This window comes from Mya arenaria, chromosome 8, assembly GCF_026914265.1.
Source record: "Mya arenaria isolate MELC-2E11 chromosome 8, ASM2691426v1".
Lineage (NCBI taxonomy): Eukaryota > Metazoa > Mollusca > Bivalvia > Myida > Myidae > Mya > Mya arenaria.
Window position 1 is genome coordinate 8,709,043 of NC_069129.1, and position 23,439 is coordinate 8,732,481.

Genomic DNA, 23,439 nt, shown 5'->3' on the forward strand with positions numbered 1-23,439 from the left:
ATCCAAGCGACCATGCAACTAATCAACTTTCAACCATTTCTTAGAAATGACAACACAATGAAATTTAATCCATTATCCAATCTTTAAACAACCAGTTCATAAACTTCTTGGCAGTTAACTTCTTTAAACTATAAGCAGTCTTAAGAGCTGACATTTGTTCATGACCTTAAAAACAATTCATATCAATGGCAATTATACAATGTTCAAACACAAACTGCAAATATAATTAATAATTTATGGCTGTCTTATCACAGACATGGCACCAAAACACAAACATTGTCATGAAACATTATAAAAATGTACAGTATAAACTGGACAGTCATGGTAAGCTATGAAACACTCACCACATTTCTTGATCAGCCTCCAAACATTCAACATACTTAGAAAAGTTCTTATCTAGCGAGCTCTGAGACCCATAACGCTTCCGAGGGCCAACAGAACCCGAAGTTTTCTCTACAGCATGTAAAGCTTTCTTCCATTTATCACTCATCATTTTTAAAAACTTTTGAAAGCTTGTCCAACGTCACATAACTTCCTATGTTCTTATTCTAATGCAACTGGCCATCAGGTATGACATCTTACTTTTTTACATATCCCTTGATTGGTAAATCAACATAATATATTGTAATTTTCTCTTTGATGTTAACATTTTTCCATAAGCATATGTATAAATATGTCAACTATAAAACTTGCATTTTTCTTTTTTTATCCCCCATGGTTAACAATGACATATATCCCTTTCCACCAAATATTGAACAAAAATCTACTTCTTTTCACTACAGAGCATTCTCTATACAAGCATATTCTACAGCTAATGTCTATGCAGTTCATTATTATATATTATTTTTAGTTTCGATATAAATTACCAAAAATATTTCAATGCAATAATCTTGTTTACAACTAAAAGTAGTTATGTTATCTTTTCAAATGTTCAATGATATTTGATAGTTTATTCAGCAATACTTAAAACATTTCATATCAGGGAGTCAATTTATATCAAAGTTGAAATTTAATAAATTAGAAACTTTTAAAACAGCTGACCCCTTGATCATTATCGCAAAATATCGGATTTTGTATTAAGTTATAATCAAAAGAGATCTTACTTTACAAGCAATAACTTATACTTCCACATCTGATCCATTATCAAATTTAAAATTAGGACAAATACTCCAAAAACACAAAAACTAACTCATTTTACAAGCTCTATAATTTCTTAACAAAAATCCATCTCATGTAAATACAAAAGAAAATTGATTCAAGATTATAACAAGCAAGATTCTAATATCGCATTGTCTTTCGTTCCTCACAGGATGATATTGGCATTAAATTGATTTTAAAATCAGTAATAAATTTCTTGACTTTTTTATCTCCACAACCAAAATATGCATATCGTATTCAAAGCCTTATATATCCAATTTGCACAAGTTTTCCTAACTTATATTCAAAACGTAGAGCTATATACAGATAAAATGTTAAACCTTCGTTCAACGTTAATTAAGTTTCATCAAATCATATATGCACAAGGATAATGGGATATAAATTAATCAGGAAACTGTTTTAATTTACTAAGTCAAAATACAACAATTTATATATATTAATCTAAATTTTAAATGCCTCTGATAACTATAACTAGTTATTGTTTATTTTTGGTTCACTAAACAATAAAGTTTGCAGCAATTACCTAATTGTTTAGACAACCAAAACTACATACTAACTTTTTCAGTGTTCAGTGTGAAATACCTAGCAAATGCATCTATTCCAGCCAAGTGCCTATGCACAAGCTTATAAATAGTGACTCACTAAATAAAATAATTTAATGACAAAATGGAAACTTGGCAGTTGTTTTCGAGGTTTAATGTGAATCCTACTGTCTATACCAGTGGCAGAGACATGGGCATAAACACTTATATCAATAACTGAATGCAAATAATAATTTCAATAACATATTCACAATCGATCTGCACCCCTTTGAAAAGAAATATGCAAATGGGATATGATATTCCTTTCCATAATTGTATAAATTTTAAAGCACTTTCATTTCTAATAAATCACTTCCATGTTCCATTTTTTTTTTTCAAAGAAACACATCTTTGACAGTTTTTAATCTCTTTCAAAAATAATTTGTGTTATGAACACCAAACAGCAAAGTCTCAATAAACTTCATCTATGAAGGTTATAATTTCCATGAGAAGAATGCCTCCAAAAATTTGTAAAGATTACAGCAAATCTTAAAATCACAACATTTCCGTGGTAAACATTATACATTAAACTCCAATATCAACCCTCAATCAATGATCGTAACTTGACCAATATTAAAAAGCCTATTACGAACAATTTTCACTCATATAAACACATAATTTTGCTATTTAATAAGTAGACCTTGTGAAGTTCTAAAGTATACATTGTCAAACTCAATCATTTATTGTGCCTTATTCATGTCTTCTGTAAAAAAAATCAAATTTTTAAATTGACAATTATTGAATCTGGGTTTAGATACATAAGATTAAATAAATCTAAAAGACTAGTATTGAAACAGTTGAACAACATTTTCACAAAGTCAATTAAGCTTTAACATTGATATAGGGTTTAAACTAAACTTTAATAAAAACATAGTCAGCTTCAATTTACTCCTAAATGAGTTAGCTTATCTAAGAAACGATCAACTTTGAAGTACCATGGTAATATGATAAAACAAACTAATTAATTATTTACCTTAATTAATTTTAAGGCTTATTAAGTAATATTAAGTGTTTAAATTTGGTCCTGACAAAACAACTAAGTCAGCAGGCTGGACACAGTCCTACACCGACTTATCATTAACACCAAAAATAAATGTTTTCTTAGTGCCCAGGGAGTGCGAAATGCTGTGTTAATGCCTCAATATTAACCAGTACAAGAGCTTCTAAATAACTTGTTTAATTAAACCAATTAATGACTAAATGGAAACCTGGCAGTTGTTTTCATTCCTGCATGGAAACTTGTCAGTTTTGTAATCTGACTTATATGGGGAGGTATTCTAGTTGACTAAATGTTAATCTGTCTGTTGATCCCATGGACCCATGGAGGCATGGACCTGAACACTATAAACTAGTATTCTTATAATGACTTCAATTCTGTTCCATTACTGTTGCTATTTGGACTACGGATATCAGAAAAGATGGATGCTTCTGTTAAGGAAACTCCTAATCTTGTACACAGTTCTGCGGGACATGCATCCATTTCAAACACCATTATCAGGAAAATGGTTCCATTTCATACAAATTCAAGGAAACGTCACAAGATTGTACACCAATCATGGAAAATGCTCATATAAATACTTCACCAATACAGATAAATTTTCCTTTTTAACACAACAATACAGAGAAATGCTTCTTTTTTAGAACATTAACTCAGAGAAATGCTGCTTTTTAGTACATCAACTCAGAGAAATGCTGCTTTTTAGTACATCAATACAGAGAAATGCTGCTTTTCAGAACATCAACTCAGAGAAATGCTGCTTTTTAGTACATCAACTGAGAGAAATGCTGCTTTTTAGTACATCAATACAGAGAGATGCTGCTTTTAAGCACAACAATACAGAGAGATGCTGCTTTTAAGCACAACAATACAGAGAAATGCTGCTTTTTAGCACAACAATACAGAGAAATGCTGCTTTTTAGCACAACAATACACAGAAATGCTGCTTTTTAGCACAACAATACACAGAAATGCTGCTTTTTAGCACAACAATACAGAGAAATGCTGCTTTTTAGCACAACAATACAGAGCAATGCTCCTTTTTGGCACAACAATACAGAAAAATGCTCCTTTTTGGCACAACAATACAGAGCAATGCTCCTTTTTGGCACAACAATACAGAGAAATGCTGCTTTTTAGCACAACAATACAGAGAAATGCTGCTTTTTAGGACAACAATACAGAGAAATGCTGCTTTTTAGCACAACAATACAGAGAAATGCTCCTTTTTGGCACAACAATACAAAGCAATGCTCCTTTATGGCACAACAATACAGAGAAATGCTGCTTTTTAGCACAACAATACAGAGAAATGCTCCTTTAAAACACAACAATAAAGAGCAATTCGGAGAAATTCTCCTATTTAGCACACCAATTCGAAGAAATGCTCCTATTTAGTACACCAATTTGGAGAAATGCTCCTATTTAGTACACCAATTTGGAGAAATGCTCCTATTTAGTACACCAATTTGGAGAAATGCTCCTATTTAGTACACCAATTTGGAGAAATGCTCCTATTTAGCACACCAATTTAGAGAAATGCTCCTATTTAGCACAACAATTCAGAGAAATGCTTCTTTTCAGCACGCCAATTCAGAGAAATGCTACTACATAGTACTTCATTTCAAAGGAGTGCTCCTATTTATAACATTTATTTAGAGTAGGGATGCAAACGAATATTCGATCAAACATTTGGTATTCGAATGTGAAAATCGGTATTCGAATATTTGAATAAATATAATAATAATCCTTTTGCCTTCAACTCTGTTGTTGTGTATAAAGTTTGTCTGTCTTGTTTTTACAAAGGTTGGCACATAATGCCAGAGGTGTGAATGTGATGACAAAACACTATACACGCGCCATATGACATTAGGGATATATCGTTGGGTACCATAAAAAGTCCCCGTAATTTTATTACTGGCTATTAGACTAGTGATATCAAAGATTTCATTTATTTTTGGTAAATTTAAATGCCTTTGCCAAATAAAGATTTAAGGAATCGGCCTTCACACCAACAATCTGTTGTCTTGGCTGCATATTTAGCTGTGCAACATTGCTCAAATAGCCGTGATGATATGAATGACATGTGCTACAATAATGTATTTACAGGCATATATGCTTTAAACTGTTTTCAATGTTTCGATACAATGCTCATGCTTTGAAATGTAACTCTACAGCACAGCGTTTTAGTATATATTTCCTCTATTGATGTACAATAGAATAGTAAAAAATCCACATATGTTTTCGTTTTATTATTTTACTAGTTGCCGAGTTGGTTTGGTTTTTCCATAGTTATATTTGGTAGAGGTCAATTCCAGAATGAGGCTGCTCGTCCTACGGAAAGACTTTTCATTGATGCATAACGCCATTTGACCAGGAATCCATGTAATTTCAAATTGTTTACAAACATGAAGGCAGCGGAATTGAAATTATTCCATTTTATTTGTGCATAATGTTTGGGGTTTTTCTTTTTAAACATTGGAAATTTCAGAGTCCTTTGGTAGAAATTAGGGTCCAACTCTCGTACTCGCAAAGACAAAGTAAAGTTTAAATGCCCTGGCTATTACTTTAGCCAATAATATTAATAGTTCAACATCTAAAATATGTATTTTGGTAATTAAATATTTGATTATTCGATCGAAAGAATTACCAAATATTAGAATATCAATTTTGCCATTCATTTGCATCCCTAATTAAAAGAAATGCTCCTATTTAATACACATATTCTGTGAAAAGCTCCAATTTAGCACACCTTATCAGTGAAGTGCACCTATTTAATATACCAATTCAGTAAATTGATTCTATTTAGTACACTTATTCAGAGAAATTTACCTCTGATTAGTTCACCAATTCAGAAATTTGCTTCAATTTAATCAGTAATTTAGAAAACTTCAGAATATTGCTTCTATTGAGAGATGTTATCCTATTTAGCACACCAATTCAGAGAAATGCTCCAATTTAGCACACCATTTAAGAGAAATGCTCCTATTTAGCACACCATTTTAGAGAAATGCTCCTATTTAGCACACCAATTCAGAGAAATGCTCCAATTTAGCACACCAATTCAGAGAAATGCTCCTATTTAGTACACCAATTCAGAGAAATGCTCCAATTTAGCACACCAATTCAGAGAAATGCTCCTATTTAGCACACCAATTCAGAGAAATGCTCCTATTTAGCACACCAATTCAGAGAAATGCTCCAATTTAGCACACCAATTCAGAGAAATGCTCCTATTTAGCACACCAATTTAGAGAAATGCTCCAATTTAGCACACCATTTTAGTGAAATGCTCCTATTTAGCACACCATTTTAGAGAAATGCTCCTATTTAGCACACCAATTCGGAGAAATGCTCCTATTTAGCACACCATTTTAGAGAAATGCTCCTATTTAGCACACCAATTCAGAGAAATGCTCCAATTTAGCACACCAATTCAGAGAAATGCTCCCATTTAGCACACCATTTTAGAGAAATGCTCCAATTTGGTACACCAATTCAGAGAAATGCTCCTATTTAGTACACCAATTCAGAGAAATGCTCCTATTTAGTATACCATTTTAGAGAAATGCTTCAATTTAGTACACCAATTCAGAGAAATGCTCCCATTTAGCACACCATTTTAGAGAAATGCTCCAATTTGGTACACCAATTCAGAGAAATGCTCCAATTTAGTACAGCAATTCAGAGAAATGCTCCCATTTAGCACACCATTTTAGAGAAATGCTCCTATTTAGTACACCAATTCAGAGAAATGATCCTATTTAGTATACCATTTTAGAGAAATGCTTCAATTTAGTACACCAATTCAGAGAAATGCTCCCATTTAGCACACCATTTTAGAGAAATGCTCCAATTTGGTACACCAATTCAGAGAAATGCTCCCATTTAGCACACCATTTTAGAGAAATGCTCCAATTTGGTACACCAATTCAGAGAAATCCTCCAATTTAGTACACCGATTCAGAGAAATGCTCCTATTTAGCACACCATTTTAGAAAAATGCTCCAATTTAGCTCACCAATTCAGAGAAATGCTCCTATTTAGCACACCATTTTAGAGAAATGCTCCTATTTAGTACACCAGTTCAGAGAAATGATCCTATTTAGTATACCATTTTAGAGAAATGCTTCAATTTAGTACACCAATTCAGAGAAATGCTCCCATTTAGCACACCATTTTAGAGAAATGCTCCAATTTGGTACACCAATTCAGAGAAATCCTCCAATTTAGTACACCGATTCAGAGAAATGCTCCTATTTAGCACACCATTTTAGAAAAATGCTCCAATTTAGCTCACCAATTCAGAGAAATGCTCCTATTTAGCACACCATTTTAGAGAAATGCTCCTATTTAGTACACCAATTCAGAGAAATGATCCTATTTAGTATACCATTTTAGAGAAATGCTTCAATTTAGTACACCAATTCAGAGAAATGCTCCCATTTAGCACACCATTTTAGAGAAATGCTCCAATTTGGTACACCAATTCAGAGAAATGCTCCTATTTAGCACACCATTTTAGAGAAATGCTCCTATTTAGTACACCAATTCAGAGAAATGCTCCTATTTAGCACACCAATTCAGAGAAATGCTCCAATTTAGTACACCTATTCAGAGAAACGCTTTTATTAGGTTCACCATTTCAGAGAAACAGTCCTTTATTTAGTGCAAAATGTTCCTTTTTAGTACACCAATTCTTAAAAATGCCCCAATTTAGTACATCAATTCTGGAACACTTTCAATAGTGCTATATAACCTTAGGGAATGAAGTTTTCCCTTATTTGTTCATCAATATTAAGAGAAAAATGCTGCTTTTTTAAAGGTACTGAAAAAACTTTTTTTAGGGGCAATGTTCCTACCTTCTTCATAGATTTCGTGGATTTAAATGTTATTGTAAGCTTGCTCATTACTGCATTTTTGGGATTCGTATAGATGCTCCTAGTTTACTAAAAGTATGCTTTAGCAAAACTTTTTCAAGCTGACAGTACTTCTTCTACCTAATAATCTTGTGAAAGAAAATTATTCTTAGGCAATATTACACTGATTCTTTTTTAATAATGATATGATGCATCTTTTACCATTTTATCTCTATCATTTCCATCGCAGAAGACAAAGGTACAGACTGCCTTCGATGAATGTTCGGCACACAAGACCCATGTGATGTTCCAGTGCCCCTGGCTGACCCCTGGGGTGAGCCGGTAATGAGCGGTGACAAGCGCCCCAGGGTTGGAGAACATCTACCCGGGGTTGGGGACAAACTCCGCCCATTACACATGAGAGGCGGGGACACACATCGATCTTCCATTATCATGTCAGGTGACACTGTCTCCTTGTCCTTAATGGTACCTTTATCTTTTATCCCCGTTCACTTATCAAAGCATACTTCCTATGTAGTCAACAACAAGTTCTTACGGCGTTAAAGTGTGTCCATTGTCTTTACTACTTTTAAAACCTGGCATAGGTCTTTTTTTCTTTTTTTAGTTACTGTTATAAGAAACACTTTACTTATGGTAGAATTCTTATTTTATCTTGTTGTTTATTTCAAATCACATATCATATTCACATGTTTAACTAATTGTCACAAATATTGCATATAACGTTCCAAATTATCCTTGAAATTTCAATGAATTCCTGTGAAATAGGCACAATCATAATCTACCTTCAAGGTTTTCTACACCAATGAATATAATATTTTGACTTTTGCTATACTCATTACCCAAGCGAATAATTTTTGTTCCCTTTCTAAAAGACATGCATATGTTATTGTTGTTTAATCAATTAAGAAATAATCCATGAACCATACTAATTGGAAAACTATTAAAAAATAATCATAATTGTTATGAAGATTATTTTCAAGTTATGCTCACAACTGTTATAACAAAAATATATAAGGCTTTTAAATCAATCTTAAATAAATCTTTCTTTTTTTCTTTTCAAAACTTGACATTTTCATATAGATATTAATTCTAAATACTATTTGCATATGAAATCTTTGAACTACTTTCAATGTAAGAGAAGGATTGAAGGTACTCAAAGACAAACTAGAAAGGCCATTCTACCAATTTTCTGGATCATTGTTCATGCAAAACCAAAGACATGATTTGCTTATGTGTGTGCCTTTCAATTTTTCAATTCCTAAATATTTATCATTGAACCAAAATAAAAGAGTTTATGCTTGACAATTGAATAGATCTATTTTATTTCAATTTAAAATTTAAATGTGAGTTTTTATTCTATTTTTTTTAGTCAATTAATGGCTTCTGACGGAAATTAAAGAGACTCATTCAGTATTTTAGCCAGTTTTTGAAGGGGCTCATTCAGTATTATAGCCAATTTTTAAAGGGACTCATTCAGTATTATAGCCAGTTTTTAAAGGGGCTCATTCAGTATTATAGCCAGTTTTAAAGGGGCTCATATAGTATTATAGCCAATTTTTAAAGGGACTCATTCAGTATTATAGCCAGTTTTTAAAGGGGCGCTTTCAGTATTATAGCCATTTTTTGAAGGGGCTCATTCAGTATTATAGCCAGTTTTCAAAGGGGCTCTTTCAGTATTATAGCCAGTTTTTAAAGGGGCTCTTTCAGTATTATAGCCAGTTTTTAAAGGGGCTCTTTCAGTATTATAGCCAGTTTTTAAAGGGGCTCTTTCAGTATTATAGCCAGTTTTTAAAGGGGTTCATTCAGTATTATAGCCAGTTTTTAAAGGGGCTCATTCAGTATTAAAGCCAGTTTTTAAAGGGGCTCATTCAGTATTAAAGCCAGTTTTTAAAGGGGCTCTTTCAGTATTATAGCCAGTTTTTAAAGGGGCTCATTCAGTATTATAGCCAGTTTTTAAAGGTGCTCATTCAGTATTATAGCCAGTTTTTAAAGGGGCTCTTTCAGTATTATAGCCAGTTTTTAAAGGGGCTCTTTCAGTATTATAGCCAGTTTTTAAAGGGGTTCATTCAGTATTATAGCCAGTTTTTATAGGGGTTCATTCAGTATTATAGCCAGTTTTTAAAGGGGCTCATTCAGTATTATAGCCAGTTTTTAAAGGGGTTCTTTCAGTATTATAGCCAGTTTTTAAAGGGGCTCTTTCAGTATTATAGCCAGTTTTTAAAGGGGCTCATTCAGTATTATAGCCAGTTTTTAAAGGGGCTCTTTCAGTATTATAGCCAGTTTTTGAAGGGGTTCATTCAGTATTATAGCCAGTTTTTGAAGGGGCTCTTTCAGTATTATAGCCAGTTATCAAAGGGGCTCATTCAGTATTATAGCCAGTTTTTAAAGGGGCTCTTTCAGTTTTATAGCCAGTTTAAAAGGGGCTCATTCAGTATTATAGCCAGTTTTTAAAGGGGCTCATTCAGTATTGTAGCCAGTTTTTAAAGGTGCTCATTCAGTATTAAAGCCAGTTTAAAAGGAGCTAATTCAGTATTATAGCCAGTTTTTGAAGGGGCTCATTCAGTATTATAGCCAGTTTTTGAAGGGGCTCATTCAGTATTATAGCCAGTTTTTAAAGGACCAGACATGGAACACATTAATTGCACATGGAGAGTGAACAAGCTGCTATTGGCAATAATTAAACATAAATGAAAGTTCAAATAAGGGCTCAGTATTGTTAATCACTATTTACTATAAAAAATGTGATAGAAAATGATATATTTTGCTGAAAAGTGTTAGTAATTTTAACTCTTTTAGGCTTGTTTTCACAAAATTCTGTTCAAATGAGTATCTGTTGGTTGCTATCTGGTGTTTGTTTTATAAATATAAGTAAAGAAACAACTCAATTTAAACAAAGTTTAAAAAAAGATGTTGCCAACATAAAATCTGTGAGAGATTCTTGTTTAAACTTCTTTCATATTAATATATGATTTTTAAACAAATTAATTGTACAGTTCATGAGCCATCATGCATTTCTCAAAAAATAAAACATATCATCACTAAATCATATGATTTTTGCAAAAGGAACATCAACACATGTGCTTTTCAAAACCAGTTTTTATTCTGCAAGTGGTATATCATTATTGTGCCACTCACACTAAGGCTATGGCAAAATGTTAAAAATGTGAGACAACACCTTTAAGAAATAAATTTGGATCAGTTCCATCTATCACAAAAGATTATTCAAAAGTTCATCTGACATTTGAATGAAACCACCCCCTGTCAGAATCGCCTACTCACCTGTTTGTAAGTAAAACTCTGTTTATTTTGACAATAATAATTTCTCAAAGGGAGATAATTTGGCATGGTATCAAAGGGAGACAATTTGAGCACTTACCCTAACAAAGCCTCTATTAAAGTAAAATAAGTGCAACAATTCACCAACAGATAAAAGCTGCAACTGTTCATAAGTACATTAAAATGAAAGGGAAATAACTGTTGCAACTGTTCATCAGTACATTAATATGAAAGGGAAATAACTGCTGCAACTGTTCATTAGTACATTAAAATGAAAGGGAAATAACTGCTGCAACTGTTCATTAGTACATTAATATGAAAGGGAAATAACTGCTGCAACTGTTCATTAGTACATTAATATGAAAGGGAAATAACTGCTGCAACTGTTCATCAGTACATTAAAATGAAAGGGAAATAACCGCTGCAACTGTTCATCAGTACATTAATATGAAAGGGAAATAACTGCTGCAACTGTTCATTAGTACATTAATATGAAAGGGAAATAACTGCTGCAACTGTTCATCAGCACATTAAAATGAAAGGGAAATAACTGCTGCAACTGTTCATCAGTACATTAAAATGAAAGGGAAATAACTGCTGCAACTGTTCATCAGTACATTAAAATGAAAGGGAAATAACTGCTGCAACTGTTCATCAGTACATTAATATGAAAGGGAAATAACTGTTGCAACTGTTCATCAGTACATTAATATGAAAGGGAAATAACTGTTGCAACTGTTCATTAGTACATTAAAATGAAAGGGAAATAACTGTTGCAACTGTTCATTAGTACATTAAAATGAAAGGGAAATAACTGTTGCAACTGTTCATCAGTACATTCAAATGAAAGGGAAATAACTGTTGCAACTGTTCATCAGTACATTAAAATGAAAGGGAAATAACTGCTGCAACTGTTCATTAGTACATTAATATGAAAGGGAAATAACTGCTGCAACTGTTCATTAGTACATTAATATGAAAGGGAAATAACTGTTGCAACTGTTCATCAGTACATTAAAATGAAAGGGAAATAACTGTTGCAACTGTTCATCAGTACATTAAAATGAAAGGGAAATAACTGCTGCAACTGTTCATTAGTACATTAATATGAAAGGGAAATAACTGCTGCAACTGTTCATCAGTACATTAAAATGAAAGGGAAATAACTGTTGCAACTGTTCATTAGTACATTAATATGAAAGGGAAATAACTGTTGCAACTGTTCATCAGTACATTAAAATGAAAGGGAAATAACTGCTGCAACTGTTCATCTGTACATTGAACTGAAAGGGAAATAACTGCTGCAACTGTTCATTTACATGAAGGGGAAAAGGGAAATAACTGTTGCAACTGTAAATCTGTACATTAAAATGAAAGGGAAAAAACTGTTGACACTATACATCATTACATTTATAGTATTATAACTTAGATACCATATATGTAAGTATTTTCATATTAAAATGAACTATAAACTTAGTACAGGTAGTAAAATTAAGGATTTTTGTTCATGCAACGTATCAAAGGTGGGAAATGTTGCAACTTTTCATCAATTCTATCATATCAAAAGGAAATAATTATCCAACTCTTCATAAATGCTACATTATAGAAAAGAGATTAATATGCAACTCTCCATAATTGCTTCCGAATCGAAAAGAGATAATTTTGCAACTCTTCACCAGTGCTTCCTTATCAAAGGGAGATTATTTTGCAACTCTTCACCAATGCTTCCTTATCAAAGGGAGATAATTATGCAACTATTCATCAGTGCATCTTATGAAAAAGAAATAGTTTAGCAACTCTTCGTCAATTTAACTCTATATTGAGGTTTCTTTATCAATGAGAACTACTTCTGCTACTTTATAAAAGGGAGCTAATTTGGAACTCTTCATCATTGCTACTTAATGAAAGGGAGATAATCTTGAACTTTTTATCAGACTTCCTTTTCTAAGGGGTTACTATTGCCACTCTTGTGCTACAGACATCATTGCAGAAAATGTATTCCATTACTTTTTGAAAGGGAAAACAATTTCATTCCACTTAACATCTCACAATTACAATACCTTTCATTAATTCTCTTCTTATCTAGAGCTTGTTTGGCAATGAAGGCAAACGTAAACTTCTGTTTTGATGGCATAGGTGACATAGGCTTGGGTGACCCAGATCTCACTGAGGAAGCAAGGCTGCTCGAAGAATCCGTTCGCTCCATTTTTAACCGAAGTTTGGGTCCCAACTTCATCCGACTATTGGAGTTAGTTCTCTCCAATTTTGGATGTTCAATCTTGCTTGGCCCACCTTGTTTCTCCTCCATTGTGAAGAGTTTTGTAATTGTTCAAACCTCCACAGTGATGAGTCAGACTTTCATCAAACTGAAGCCAGCTTATTCACGTCCAAAATGTAGTTATGGTGGATTTCATTTTTTTCTTTTTAGCATTGTCAGTTCTCAATGTTAAAACATATAATCTCTCTGATAATAAGCAATAAGGAAACACTTCTTATCACTAATTGTAATCCAATCTCAGATCTAATTTCATAACTGTAAATAATGTTACGAAAAGAATTCAAAAAGCTAAATGAATTCAAATGATATTCATCATATCACTGTATGTCATCTTTACATCTAATTTCTCTTATCACTCGATCGGTGCACACCGACAGAATGTTATATTTCTTACATTATCAAATTTGCAAAACCCAAGACCTTTCGTTTTAAGAGCTTTGAAAGTCAATAAAATTATTCAAATGAATTCCTCATATGCACTTTAATGAGGAGCCGAAATATATGGAGTGAAAAGAGATCAAACCCTTAACAACTTTAAGTCCTCTCCCATTACGCCCAACCAGAAGCACTTCGCCCGAATTTGAAATTCACAAATGACAAGAGATTTTCACTTTTATGTCCACAAATCTCTCTTATATTGCTTTTATTTGTGAAACATTCAACCTTAAGTAGAAAGTTTTAATAAACAATGCAATTATTTATAACAGCATTGAAGTTACAGAAGTTCACTGGTAATTTATTTCCCAAAAAGGTCGTCAGTCGCCAAACGATTCTCAAGATTTTGATTGTGTTCAATAATTAATTTTCAAATACCGGATGAAATTTGTCCATAAATGATCCTGTTTGCTAAAAAGATTGCTTGGATCAAAATTTCTATTAATGATCAGTACACGGAAGCCTATTGAAGGTTAAGCTTTACACTTCAAATATACCTTCAAAACTGGTGAAAATCAAATATTTTTCAAATAAAAGTGCTATCGTTACACCAGTTTGTCACAGAAATTACTGTTTACTTAAGTTCAAAACATGTTACTGAAATTTGAATCAATTAAATCATCAATGAAATATCATTTGAAAATCACACTCCAATTATATGTCAGATTCATATATCAATTAAAAGTCATCCTATCAAAACAACTTTCACAATGCCATCATTAAATTGACATCATTCTCTACAGTAAGTGTAGCCTTATTTTCATAGAGCACTGCTAAGTGAGCTACAATTATCCATTTATTTAATCAATCCAAATACTTTCAATTGTACAAGTAATTCATCATTATTGATATCTTCACTATCTTGAACCATCAATGAAATCCAACTTCTCTCACTGTCAAACAATCAATCACGTGACCCATTCTGAAAACAATATCACATTTCTTGGCAAAATCGCATTTGGCTCTTCCACATTTTTGAAGTATTAGATCCACCAGTGTCAAGTGGAAAACTTCGAACATCAGACTCCGTAATAAAATCCATATCTCAATTAAAACTCCATTTATTTTTCATTTCTTATGAAGATCCTGTTACTTTATTTTCCATATTTACAAATATTTTTCTGTCAATTGCCGTGTGTTTTCTCAAAGATATTCATTTACATAATAAATTTGTTCATTGATTGCAACTTGAAATTTTATAATGAAACTGAATGCACAAATACACTAGTTGAATAAGTATTGTATTATGTTTCAAGTTTAAGAATCAATTTCTTTCAAAACTAATTCATAATAACTTAATAAATTCATGGACATATTTAACAACTATATCATTTTAGTCTACATTTTTTTTAGGAATGTGATATTTGATGCAATATTTACCCCAAAATATTTTAATGTCAAAATTATTTAAAACTGTATGGAACAATCCTTTATGATTACTTTGTAATTCATTGACATGCTAAAGTTATTTGAAATTTAATTCATTGCCTTTGGTTTGTCCAGAACTTTCTAAAAGCCATGAACAATTAAGGTATTCACATGACAGTATTAGAACTACAGAGAAAATTCACATAAAAACTTGCACGGCAATTAGTTCAAACCTAAAACAAGGGGAAAAAATGTGATATTGACTGTTTTATCCATTAGGAAACCCATTGATAGTTTCCGCTATTATTTCAACTGGTGTTGTTTTTTCAGTATCAATGAAAAAGCATAAATCTTCCCATCCAATATGACACCAATGCAACCATTTGATAGAACATTTATTCACAGATCTATACGCTGTTTAAACAAATTAGAACCTTTAGAACATGTAATGGCTCCAAACTTTTAAAACCAACTTCTTTCTGAACCTAAGAATTTTTAAAAATTCTATTATCATAACCCTTGCATAAATTTCATTTTATTACAGGGTATTTTATAGATACACTACACCAACTAAACAAAATCTGCAAAGGACCATGTACCAGATTGATGTCACTTCGATTCTTCATTACCCTGGTGCTACCCTTCTGTACATGGCTATTATTTGTGACTAAAGGTTCCACAACCAAGGGGTTTTTACCTTATATAGAAGGGGCCATTGAAAATAAGCCTTGTTTTCCCTAAAAATGAAATTTCCCTCTGATAAAATTTAATATCTCATTGCCAAAATGCGAAAAATCAGCAGTCGTTTTGTTGTCTGCCAGGGGAGGTAAGACATGCTGAACTTAACCGATTAAACTTATAATTATATGCAGTGGTCTCCCTTGATGATGTTTATTTTACGACATCCTGCATTCTGTTCTTTTTCGATTTTAGAGTGCTCGAGAAAATGTCGCATGACTGGAAGCATTTCAACAAAAGATGACGCAAAAAATATTCGCAAAATTGATTCTTTCTTCGCTGACTGTAAGTCAGCAGGTACATCTTGTCAATCCACTAGCACACAAAATGTGACAAATTCTGAACTTTCTGAACCTGATCATTCTGTTTGGGATTATGTCGAACCTGAGTCCCAGCAAGATCCTGAACATTCTGTTGAGCATAGGTGCCCTGAAATTTCGGAACCACAGAGCAAAAATGTCCAACTGTCTGGAAGTTGATTGTGAAAGTGAGTTTGAGGTACATGTAATCTCCCCGCCAAGTAAAACACTAAAAGTAGTGCTGAGGGTTGTTTCTACCCACCAAACACAAAATCCAAAAGCCACACTCATGATGCGGATCAGTGACTACAGTGGTAGTTTATGTGAACTCAATTATGACAATTTAGTGGAGGAGTTTAAGAACAAGAAAAAAAGAGAGATGGACTTGTAACGATCAAATATAATAAGATGTATGATAGCAAATAAAAAGTTAAACATGCTCATTTTTGCATTTTTTTACAAACACGCCACAAAATTTTCCTCCTTTAAAGGGCCCAGGCCCCGTCCCCTTTTTCAGAAAAAACTCTGTGACAACACCAATTACATGAACACCATTTAGTGGAAGATTTCAATGTGCAAAGGTCTATAATGACATGCACAACATTGATACATTTGATTGGACACAAGAAACCATAACATTATAATCACTCTACAGATGCTTCATATAACAGAAGGTTTCCAGGACTTATCTGTTGATTTTAATAACAGAAGGAGTTTTTAGGGACTTACTTGTCGATATAACAGAAGGAGTTTTTAGGACTTACTTGTCGATATAACAGCAGGAGTTTTTAGGGACTTACTTGTCGATATAACAGAAGGAGTTTTTAGGACTTACTTGTCGATATAACAGAAGGAGTTTTTAGGGACTTACTTGTCGATATAACAGAAGGAGTTTTTAGGGACTTACTTGTCGATATAACAGAAGGAGTTTTTAGGGACTTACTTGTCGATATAACAGAAGGAGTTTTTAGGGACTTACTTGTCGATATAACAGAAGGAGTTTTTAGGACTTACTTGTCGATATAACAGAAGGAGTTTTTAGGGACTTACTTGTCGATATAACAGAAGGAGTTTTTAGGACTTACTTGTCGATATAACAGAAGGAGTTTTTAGGACTTACTTGTCGATATAACAGAAGGAGTTTTTAGGGACTTACTTGTCGATATAACAGAAGGAGTTTTTAGGGACTTACTTGTCGATATAACAGAAGGAGTTTTTAAGACTTACTTTTTGACTTAACAGAAGGAGTTTTTAAGACTTACTTGTTGATTTAACAGAAGGAGTTTTTAGGACTTACTTGTTGATATAACATGAGTTTTTAGGACTTACTTGTTGACTTAACAGAAGGAGTTTTTAGGACTTACTTGTTGACTTAACAGAAGGAGTTTTTAGGACTTACTTGTTGACTTAACAGAAGGAGTTTTTAGGACTTACTTGTTGACTTAACAGAAGGAGTTTTTAGGACTTACTTGTTGACTTAACAGAAGGAGTTTTTAGGACTTACTTGTTGATATAACAGGAGTTTTTAGGACTTACTTGTTCATTTCACAGAAGGAGTTTTTAGGACTTACTTGTTGATTTCACAGAAGGAGTTTTTAGGACTTACTTGTTGATTTAACAGAAGGAGTTTTTAGGACTTACTGGTAGATACAACAGACTTACTTGTAGATATTATGGAAGGCATTCCACTTGTGTTTCCCACCCACTTGTCTCCACGCCCCTCCACTGTGTCTCCCCGTTTCTATGAGTTGTTCGGCCATTGAACTTAGTACAATGTCACTGATTTAGTTAGTTCTTATAGTCTCCTTGACACCCATCCACAATGACTCTTGTCTTGTCCTCATTAAACTTCATACAAAGTTATTCATTATATACCAAATCGGCATTTTTATAAAAGTAAATGATCAATGATTTTCCATGTTTCTTGTTGTGTGAATTCCAATTATATGCTTCACTCACTGAATTTATATTGATAACAAACTTCTTATTTCAACTAAAACTTTTTTTATTGGAGCCAGGACTAAAAAAATCTAAAAATGATGATAATGTTTATAATTCCCAATCTACACATAAAAACAGTTGTTTGAGCATGGATGTTGTGCGTTTATTCTTTTTTTAAAGCAAAAAATTATCAAATAATCAAATTATCTAAATATTTGTACACTGTAGAAAACGTAAATGGTTTCGATAAGAATGTTGACAAAAACTTTGTACTTGGAAAGAGTTTTGTTTTTACATTGTTTATCAAAGCATCTTAAGAAATACTTCAAATATTGGAACTAGAATAACACTATTGTCAGACATAAGTAATATTATGCAACAAACATATCAAAGCTCATAAATTTAAGACGGATCACTCCATAAATGTGCAGAATTTTTGCACTAATCACCAAATATTTATGCAGTTTTTATTCCAACATTGCATTTAGTACTTTCACTAAATCCCAAAGATATCCTCGATCATAAAATTGTCAACATGTCTCTACGGGATTTAACCATCCTTTAATGTAATTGTTGTAGCATTGTTCGGCAATCATGATAAAGGACCCTGGATCTTACCAGTTGTCAAGCATTTGGAATTTTTGGTACACGAATGCACAATAGTCTCTCCATAAATCAGAGACTGAATAACACTAGAGTTAAACGTTTGTTTTTTAGCCTTCTCGCCATGATTACTTAAAGTCTCGAGTCTATTATTGTACAGTCTCAAGTCTATTACGTACTGTCACGAGTCGTGAAGTCCGAGACTCAAGTGGCAAAACTGCAAATCTTCATTTTAATGTTAATTTCCTTGTAGTTTCCTCTAATAAATTTTATTTCACTTTTAAATTGCTTAATTCCTAACTTAAATATTTCTTTATTTTTTAAAAAATGAATGGAAAAAGTTGGGGGGGTTTTAATATTATAAAATGACTCTTCTGAGTCTGAGTCTAGACTTGTACTGTTTGTAATTATGGCCCAAGAACTGCAAATCTTCATTTCATTTACTTATACGTTTGTTGAGTTTTGATGATAAAATTGCTGGATTATAATACTATTGGAAATTGTACAATTATTCACATTTTTTTTGTAAAACAAATGAAATAAAGATGATTCTTTCTTATTTAATAAAATGGCTTTTCTGAGCCTGAGTCCAGACTTGGATTTGAGAATACTCATAATCACTGGCCTCTGGTCTCACCTAACTGGCAAGCAAGCTTAAATTTCATGCTTCAATCTGCAAATAACTCTAAAAAATGCCATAAAAAGATAAAAATAATCAGTGTTAAATCCACACCTCTTTTCAAGAATACTTCCAAAAAACTTCATTCAATTAATCCTAATCCATAACTTTTCATGATTTAAATTCTAAATTCAGCAGATTTAATCCAACTCACTGATATGAATTCAAAGCCACAATGTTCAATGATTTAAGTCCAATTACCAAGTATATGGGGAACACTTTAACCAGCAAAAGATACTTTTATAAACATTTTTCTACCCTGCTTAGGAGTTTGCATGATTAATAAAAGTCACCATATAATTGATGTGGAAACTATAATAAGATATGAGGTTCTCTGCCTTTTTTCTGTGTTTTCTTTCTCAAAGAACACAAATGTAAAAAAAAACACACAATGCAATCGGTGTCTGTCGGTGCTATTTAATTGTGAATACAGAAATCAAAGCAAGCAGAGATGATGTATAAACATTATCAAGGGTATAGATTTGAGGAAACAATGAAAATATTAAACACAGAAATTGTTTCTTCATTAACAAACAACTCAATACTATCAAGAGATCAATTCATTTGTTTTAATATCCACTGACATGTATTATCAAATATGTAGGCTAATGGCACTGTGTAAAACTGGAAGTAGTTTTTATTTATTCATTACAACATTGCTTCCTCTTTTTTTGTCAGCAATTTAGTACCAACATCCTTGAATTATAACCAACATATTTTGCTTTGTAAAGTATTGTATGGTTTTAAAATTAACCATAGCCATTTTCACGAACAATTTTTTTTTAAATAGTGCTCACTCCCCCTTCTTAGTGGGTGGGTGTTTTTGAGGTCTGTCCACGCACATTGGCTGTATTATGGCTTTATATTGCACACCCCTTGCAGTGTTAAAGACGAATTTAGAAGCCTATGGGGGAAATGAATGATTCGTATTTAAGCCCAGTGATTTTTTTTAAATATTTTTAGCGCCCGTGCCTTGCAAATTGGGAAAAAAGTCCAGATTGGGAAAATACAAAATCAGATCAAAATGGCAAATATAATGGCAAATAAACATGTTTTCACCTTTTTATGCTGTGAAGAGTTAATCTTGACAAGATGTTGTTTATTTTTCAAGAAATTCATTGCTTTTTTATTCACTACAATAATGTCCATTTATCAAATTGGGAAAAAATTATACATTTTTGGGAAAAATGGATATTTTTTTGCAAGGGGAAACAGCCTTAAGAAGGCAGTTAATTGCACCAAAAAACAATCAATGAAGCCAGTATAGAGAATACATGTTATTTAGGGCAAAATAAGTTGTTGTGAACAACCAGCCCCAATCGAATGAAGGCTCACAAGGCTCTATGCACTTTACCTTGGTTGGACTTAAATCTTTATCATATCCACTATAGAGTAAAGGGAGAATAATCACTTATTGAAAGTAACCCTTAGTTTGAGATTACCTCCCTTAGAACAGAAAAATTACTCCCCCATTCCAAGGTCCAGATTTATCGCCATAAACTACACAGGATTATAAGCCATAAACTACACAGGATTATAAGCCATAAACTACACAGGATTATAAGCCATAAACTACACAGGATTATAAGCCATAAACTACACAGGATTATAAGCCATAAACTACACAGGATTATAAGCCATAAACTACACAGGATTATAAGCCATAAACTACACAGGATTATAAGCCATAAACTACACAGGATTATAAGCCATAAACTACACAGGATTATAAGCCATAAACTACACAGGATTATAAGCCATAAACTACACAGGATTATAAGATCACAAGTTTAAATTAAACCATATTTTGCAGAACATTTTGATTTAAGTAGCACCCCATTAAAATGGCTAAATGTTGTCAAAATTACCCATTATATATCAACCTTAAGTTAAAACTTTATACACAAACATACATTTCATTTAAGTATTTAGTTTTGATATACACTTGAAAATTATTTCTTTGATATTGTTTTACTTCATTATGTTGAAAATTTAATAGTTTATGATAATGTAGTTTGTAGAAACACTTCTAAACAGACGTGAACATGGTCACAAAATGTGGCAAATGCTCCCAGAGGTATAATAGATATGGCAGGAAAAAATACAAAATACTAAAAATAAACTAATAAATAAATACTATAAAGTACTACTTTTGTTCCCTTTTAAAAACATATTGGAATAGACAATAGCAATCCATTGCTTTGGCTTCATTCTATTTAACTTATTTCTAATTCCATTATATATGATATTAATTGCATTAATGTTTATTTACAATGTATGCAACTTTTGTTCAGGAGTTATCACTGAAGATGACAAATACCCCCCAGATGCAGCCCGGACATAGGAATGTTAAATGATGTGGTTTCGGAAGAAATCATGTGATCATGTGATATAACTATAAGACCAGGGTTGCGTTTGCTTCAGATCATGTTTGGCCAATAGCGCTGTAGCCAATTCTTGTACTTTAGCTGCATTACTGAGAGCACTTTTCTGTAACGTTGTTTCATTGTAAATCTAAATATAAAACATTTCATTGCAAATCTAAATATAAAACAATGACTTTCTAGAGACACTTTCCTTGATCTTGTTTTAACTGGTTTAAATAATAGATTTCACTTTAAGCAGAAAGCACTTTTGAAAAGGTGGGCATGCACACCGTTAATGTCCTATTAAACTTGCATGCCCGAATAGATGGGCCAGGGGTCTATTTTCTGATTCTGTGGAAAAAATTAGAATAATAAATACCTTAACCTCCAAAAATGAAAAAACAAATCCAATGATATGCATTCCTATGACCGCCATTTTCTGCACCTGCTGACGTCACGCATATATAGAAACCATAACCCTCTTGTACACAATGACAGTCACAATTAAATTGCCGAAATTTGTGTACTGTTATGTATGAAGCTAGGATTCAGGGGAAAATGATCGTTATTTCATGTTTTTGACTCCAATTGAACAGCTTTGAAAAGTTGCTTAATGGGGAAAAACGTTTTTTTAAGCGCAAAGTCACAAAAACATGCACAGGGAGCAATTAATAGGACATATACGGTAGGCAGACAAATGTAATAAAGCAGTTGTACATTTTATGCCTGCTCAGAGTGCCTTATCATAAATTGCCACACACAAATGTAATGAAGCAGTTGTACATTTCATGTCCGCACTGCCTTATCATAACTGGCCCCACACAAACGTTCTAAAGCAGTACGTTTTAGACCTTTTTTCCTGTTAAAAAATAGCATCAAACCTCAACCCATACACGTTAGGGAGATATAAAAAAAAAGCAGCATCAAATATGACCTTTAAATTATAACATCAAAATAAGAATAAAAAGATGATAATGAATGACTCAGTTATCAAAATTATCGTTCAACTCAATCACCTACCATATTTCCTCATCAGTTGTCTCATGTTCCGACATGTCCGAATGTTCGTGCGAGATGTGTGAAACATGTCCACCGTGTAAGCCATGTCCACCATGGGCAACATGCCCATCGGTATCCTTGTGACTCATTGTATTCCTACTCTGCTGTTTAATACATCAAAAATAGGTATTTTTTTCTGCAATTGTAATAAGGTCCCTTAACACAGCAAAGTTAGAGTTTTCTTTGCTGTTTTTATTACGTTCTTATTCTTGCAAGGTGATGCTCTTATAACTTTTGCAAGGATTTTTTATTTATATATTATCCATTTTACACAGTTATTCCATTCTTTAAGTAAAGATCCATTTTATCTTATTTGTGTAAGGTTCACTTCTCATTCACTTTTGTATATATTTCAATTTGCAGTCTCATGAAAAAGAAATTATTAAATAAATCCAACATTTTTAACAATTATCTTTCTACAGCATGTTCTGAGATATTTTAAATCAACAGCTTGCTTATAACTTCCGGTGGAATTAAATTGTATATTTATGTTTAAATAAATTATAAATAACTAAAGGAAATAATTTCCGTACATTAACTACAATTACATAGTGATTTCAGTCAAAATCTTTCACCACGCAAAGCATTCCATATAGACTGATGCTGAGGAGACTCAAACAACATAAGAGTTTTCATTTTGATCTATGGATTGAAATAGCAATTTAAGTTTCCATAAATACTTGCCCTGCACTTTAGTTCAAAGCCCCTACAATATTAAGCATTAATTATCAAAGAAAAAAAATCAATTACGAAATCAATTATACCAACAAAAGAAACAAAA

At 32.5% G+C, this 23,439-nt stretch overlaps 1 protein-coding gene across 8 annotated transcripts in view; it reads right to left on the minus strand.

The window, feature by feature from the left end:
- Positions 1-23,439, minus strand: part of LOC128242367 (uncharacterized) — a 65,388-nt gene that overhangs the window by 24,439 nt on the left and 17,510 nt on the right. Inside the window, exons 1-2 of one of the 8 annotated variants that reach the window (XM_052959498.1) lie at positions 1,104-1,193; positions 345-596 (exon numbers count right to left, since the gene is read on the minus strand). The exons of 1 other annotated variant lie outside the window; for it this stretch is intronic. In XM_052959498.1, the coding sequence (XP_052815458.1) occupies positions 345-493 (149 nt within the window). In that variant the 5' untranslated portion in view covers positions 494-596; positions 1,104-1,193. Of the gene's footprint in view, positions 1-344; positions 1,056-1,103; positions 1,194-1,715; positions 1,743-7,817; positions 8,389-12,952; positions 14,532-22,619; positions 22,673-23,439 lie in introns of those variants that run through there. 6 more of the 8 variants (XM_052959500.1, XM_052959494.1, XM_052959495.1 and 3 more) reach the window with 6 other exon arrangements.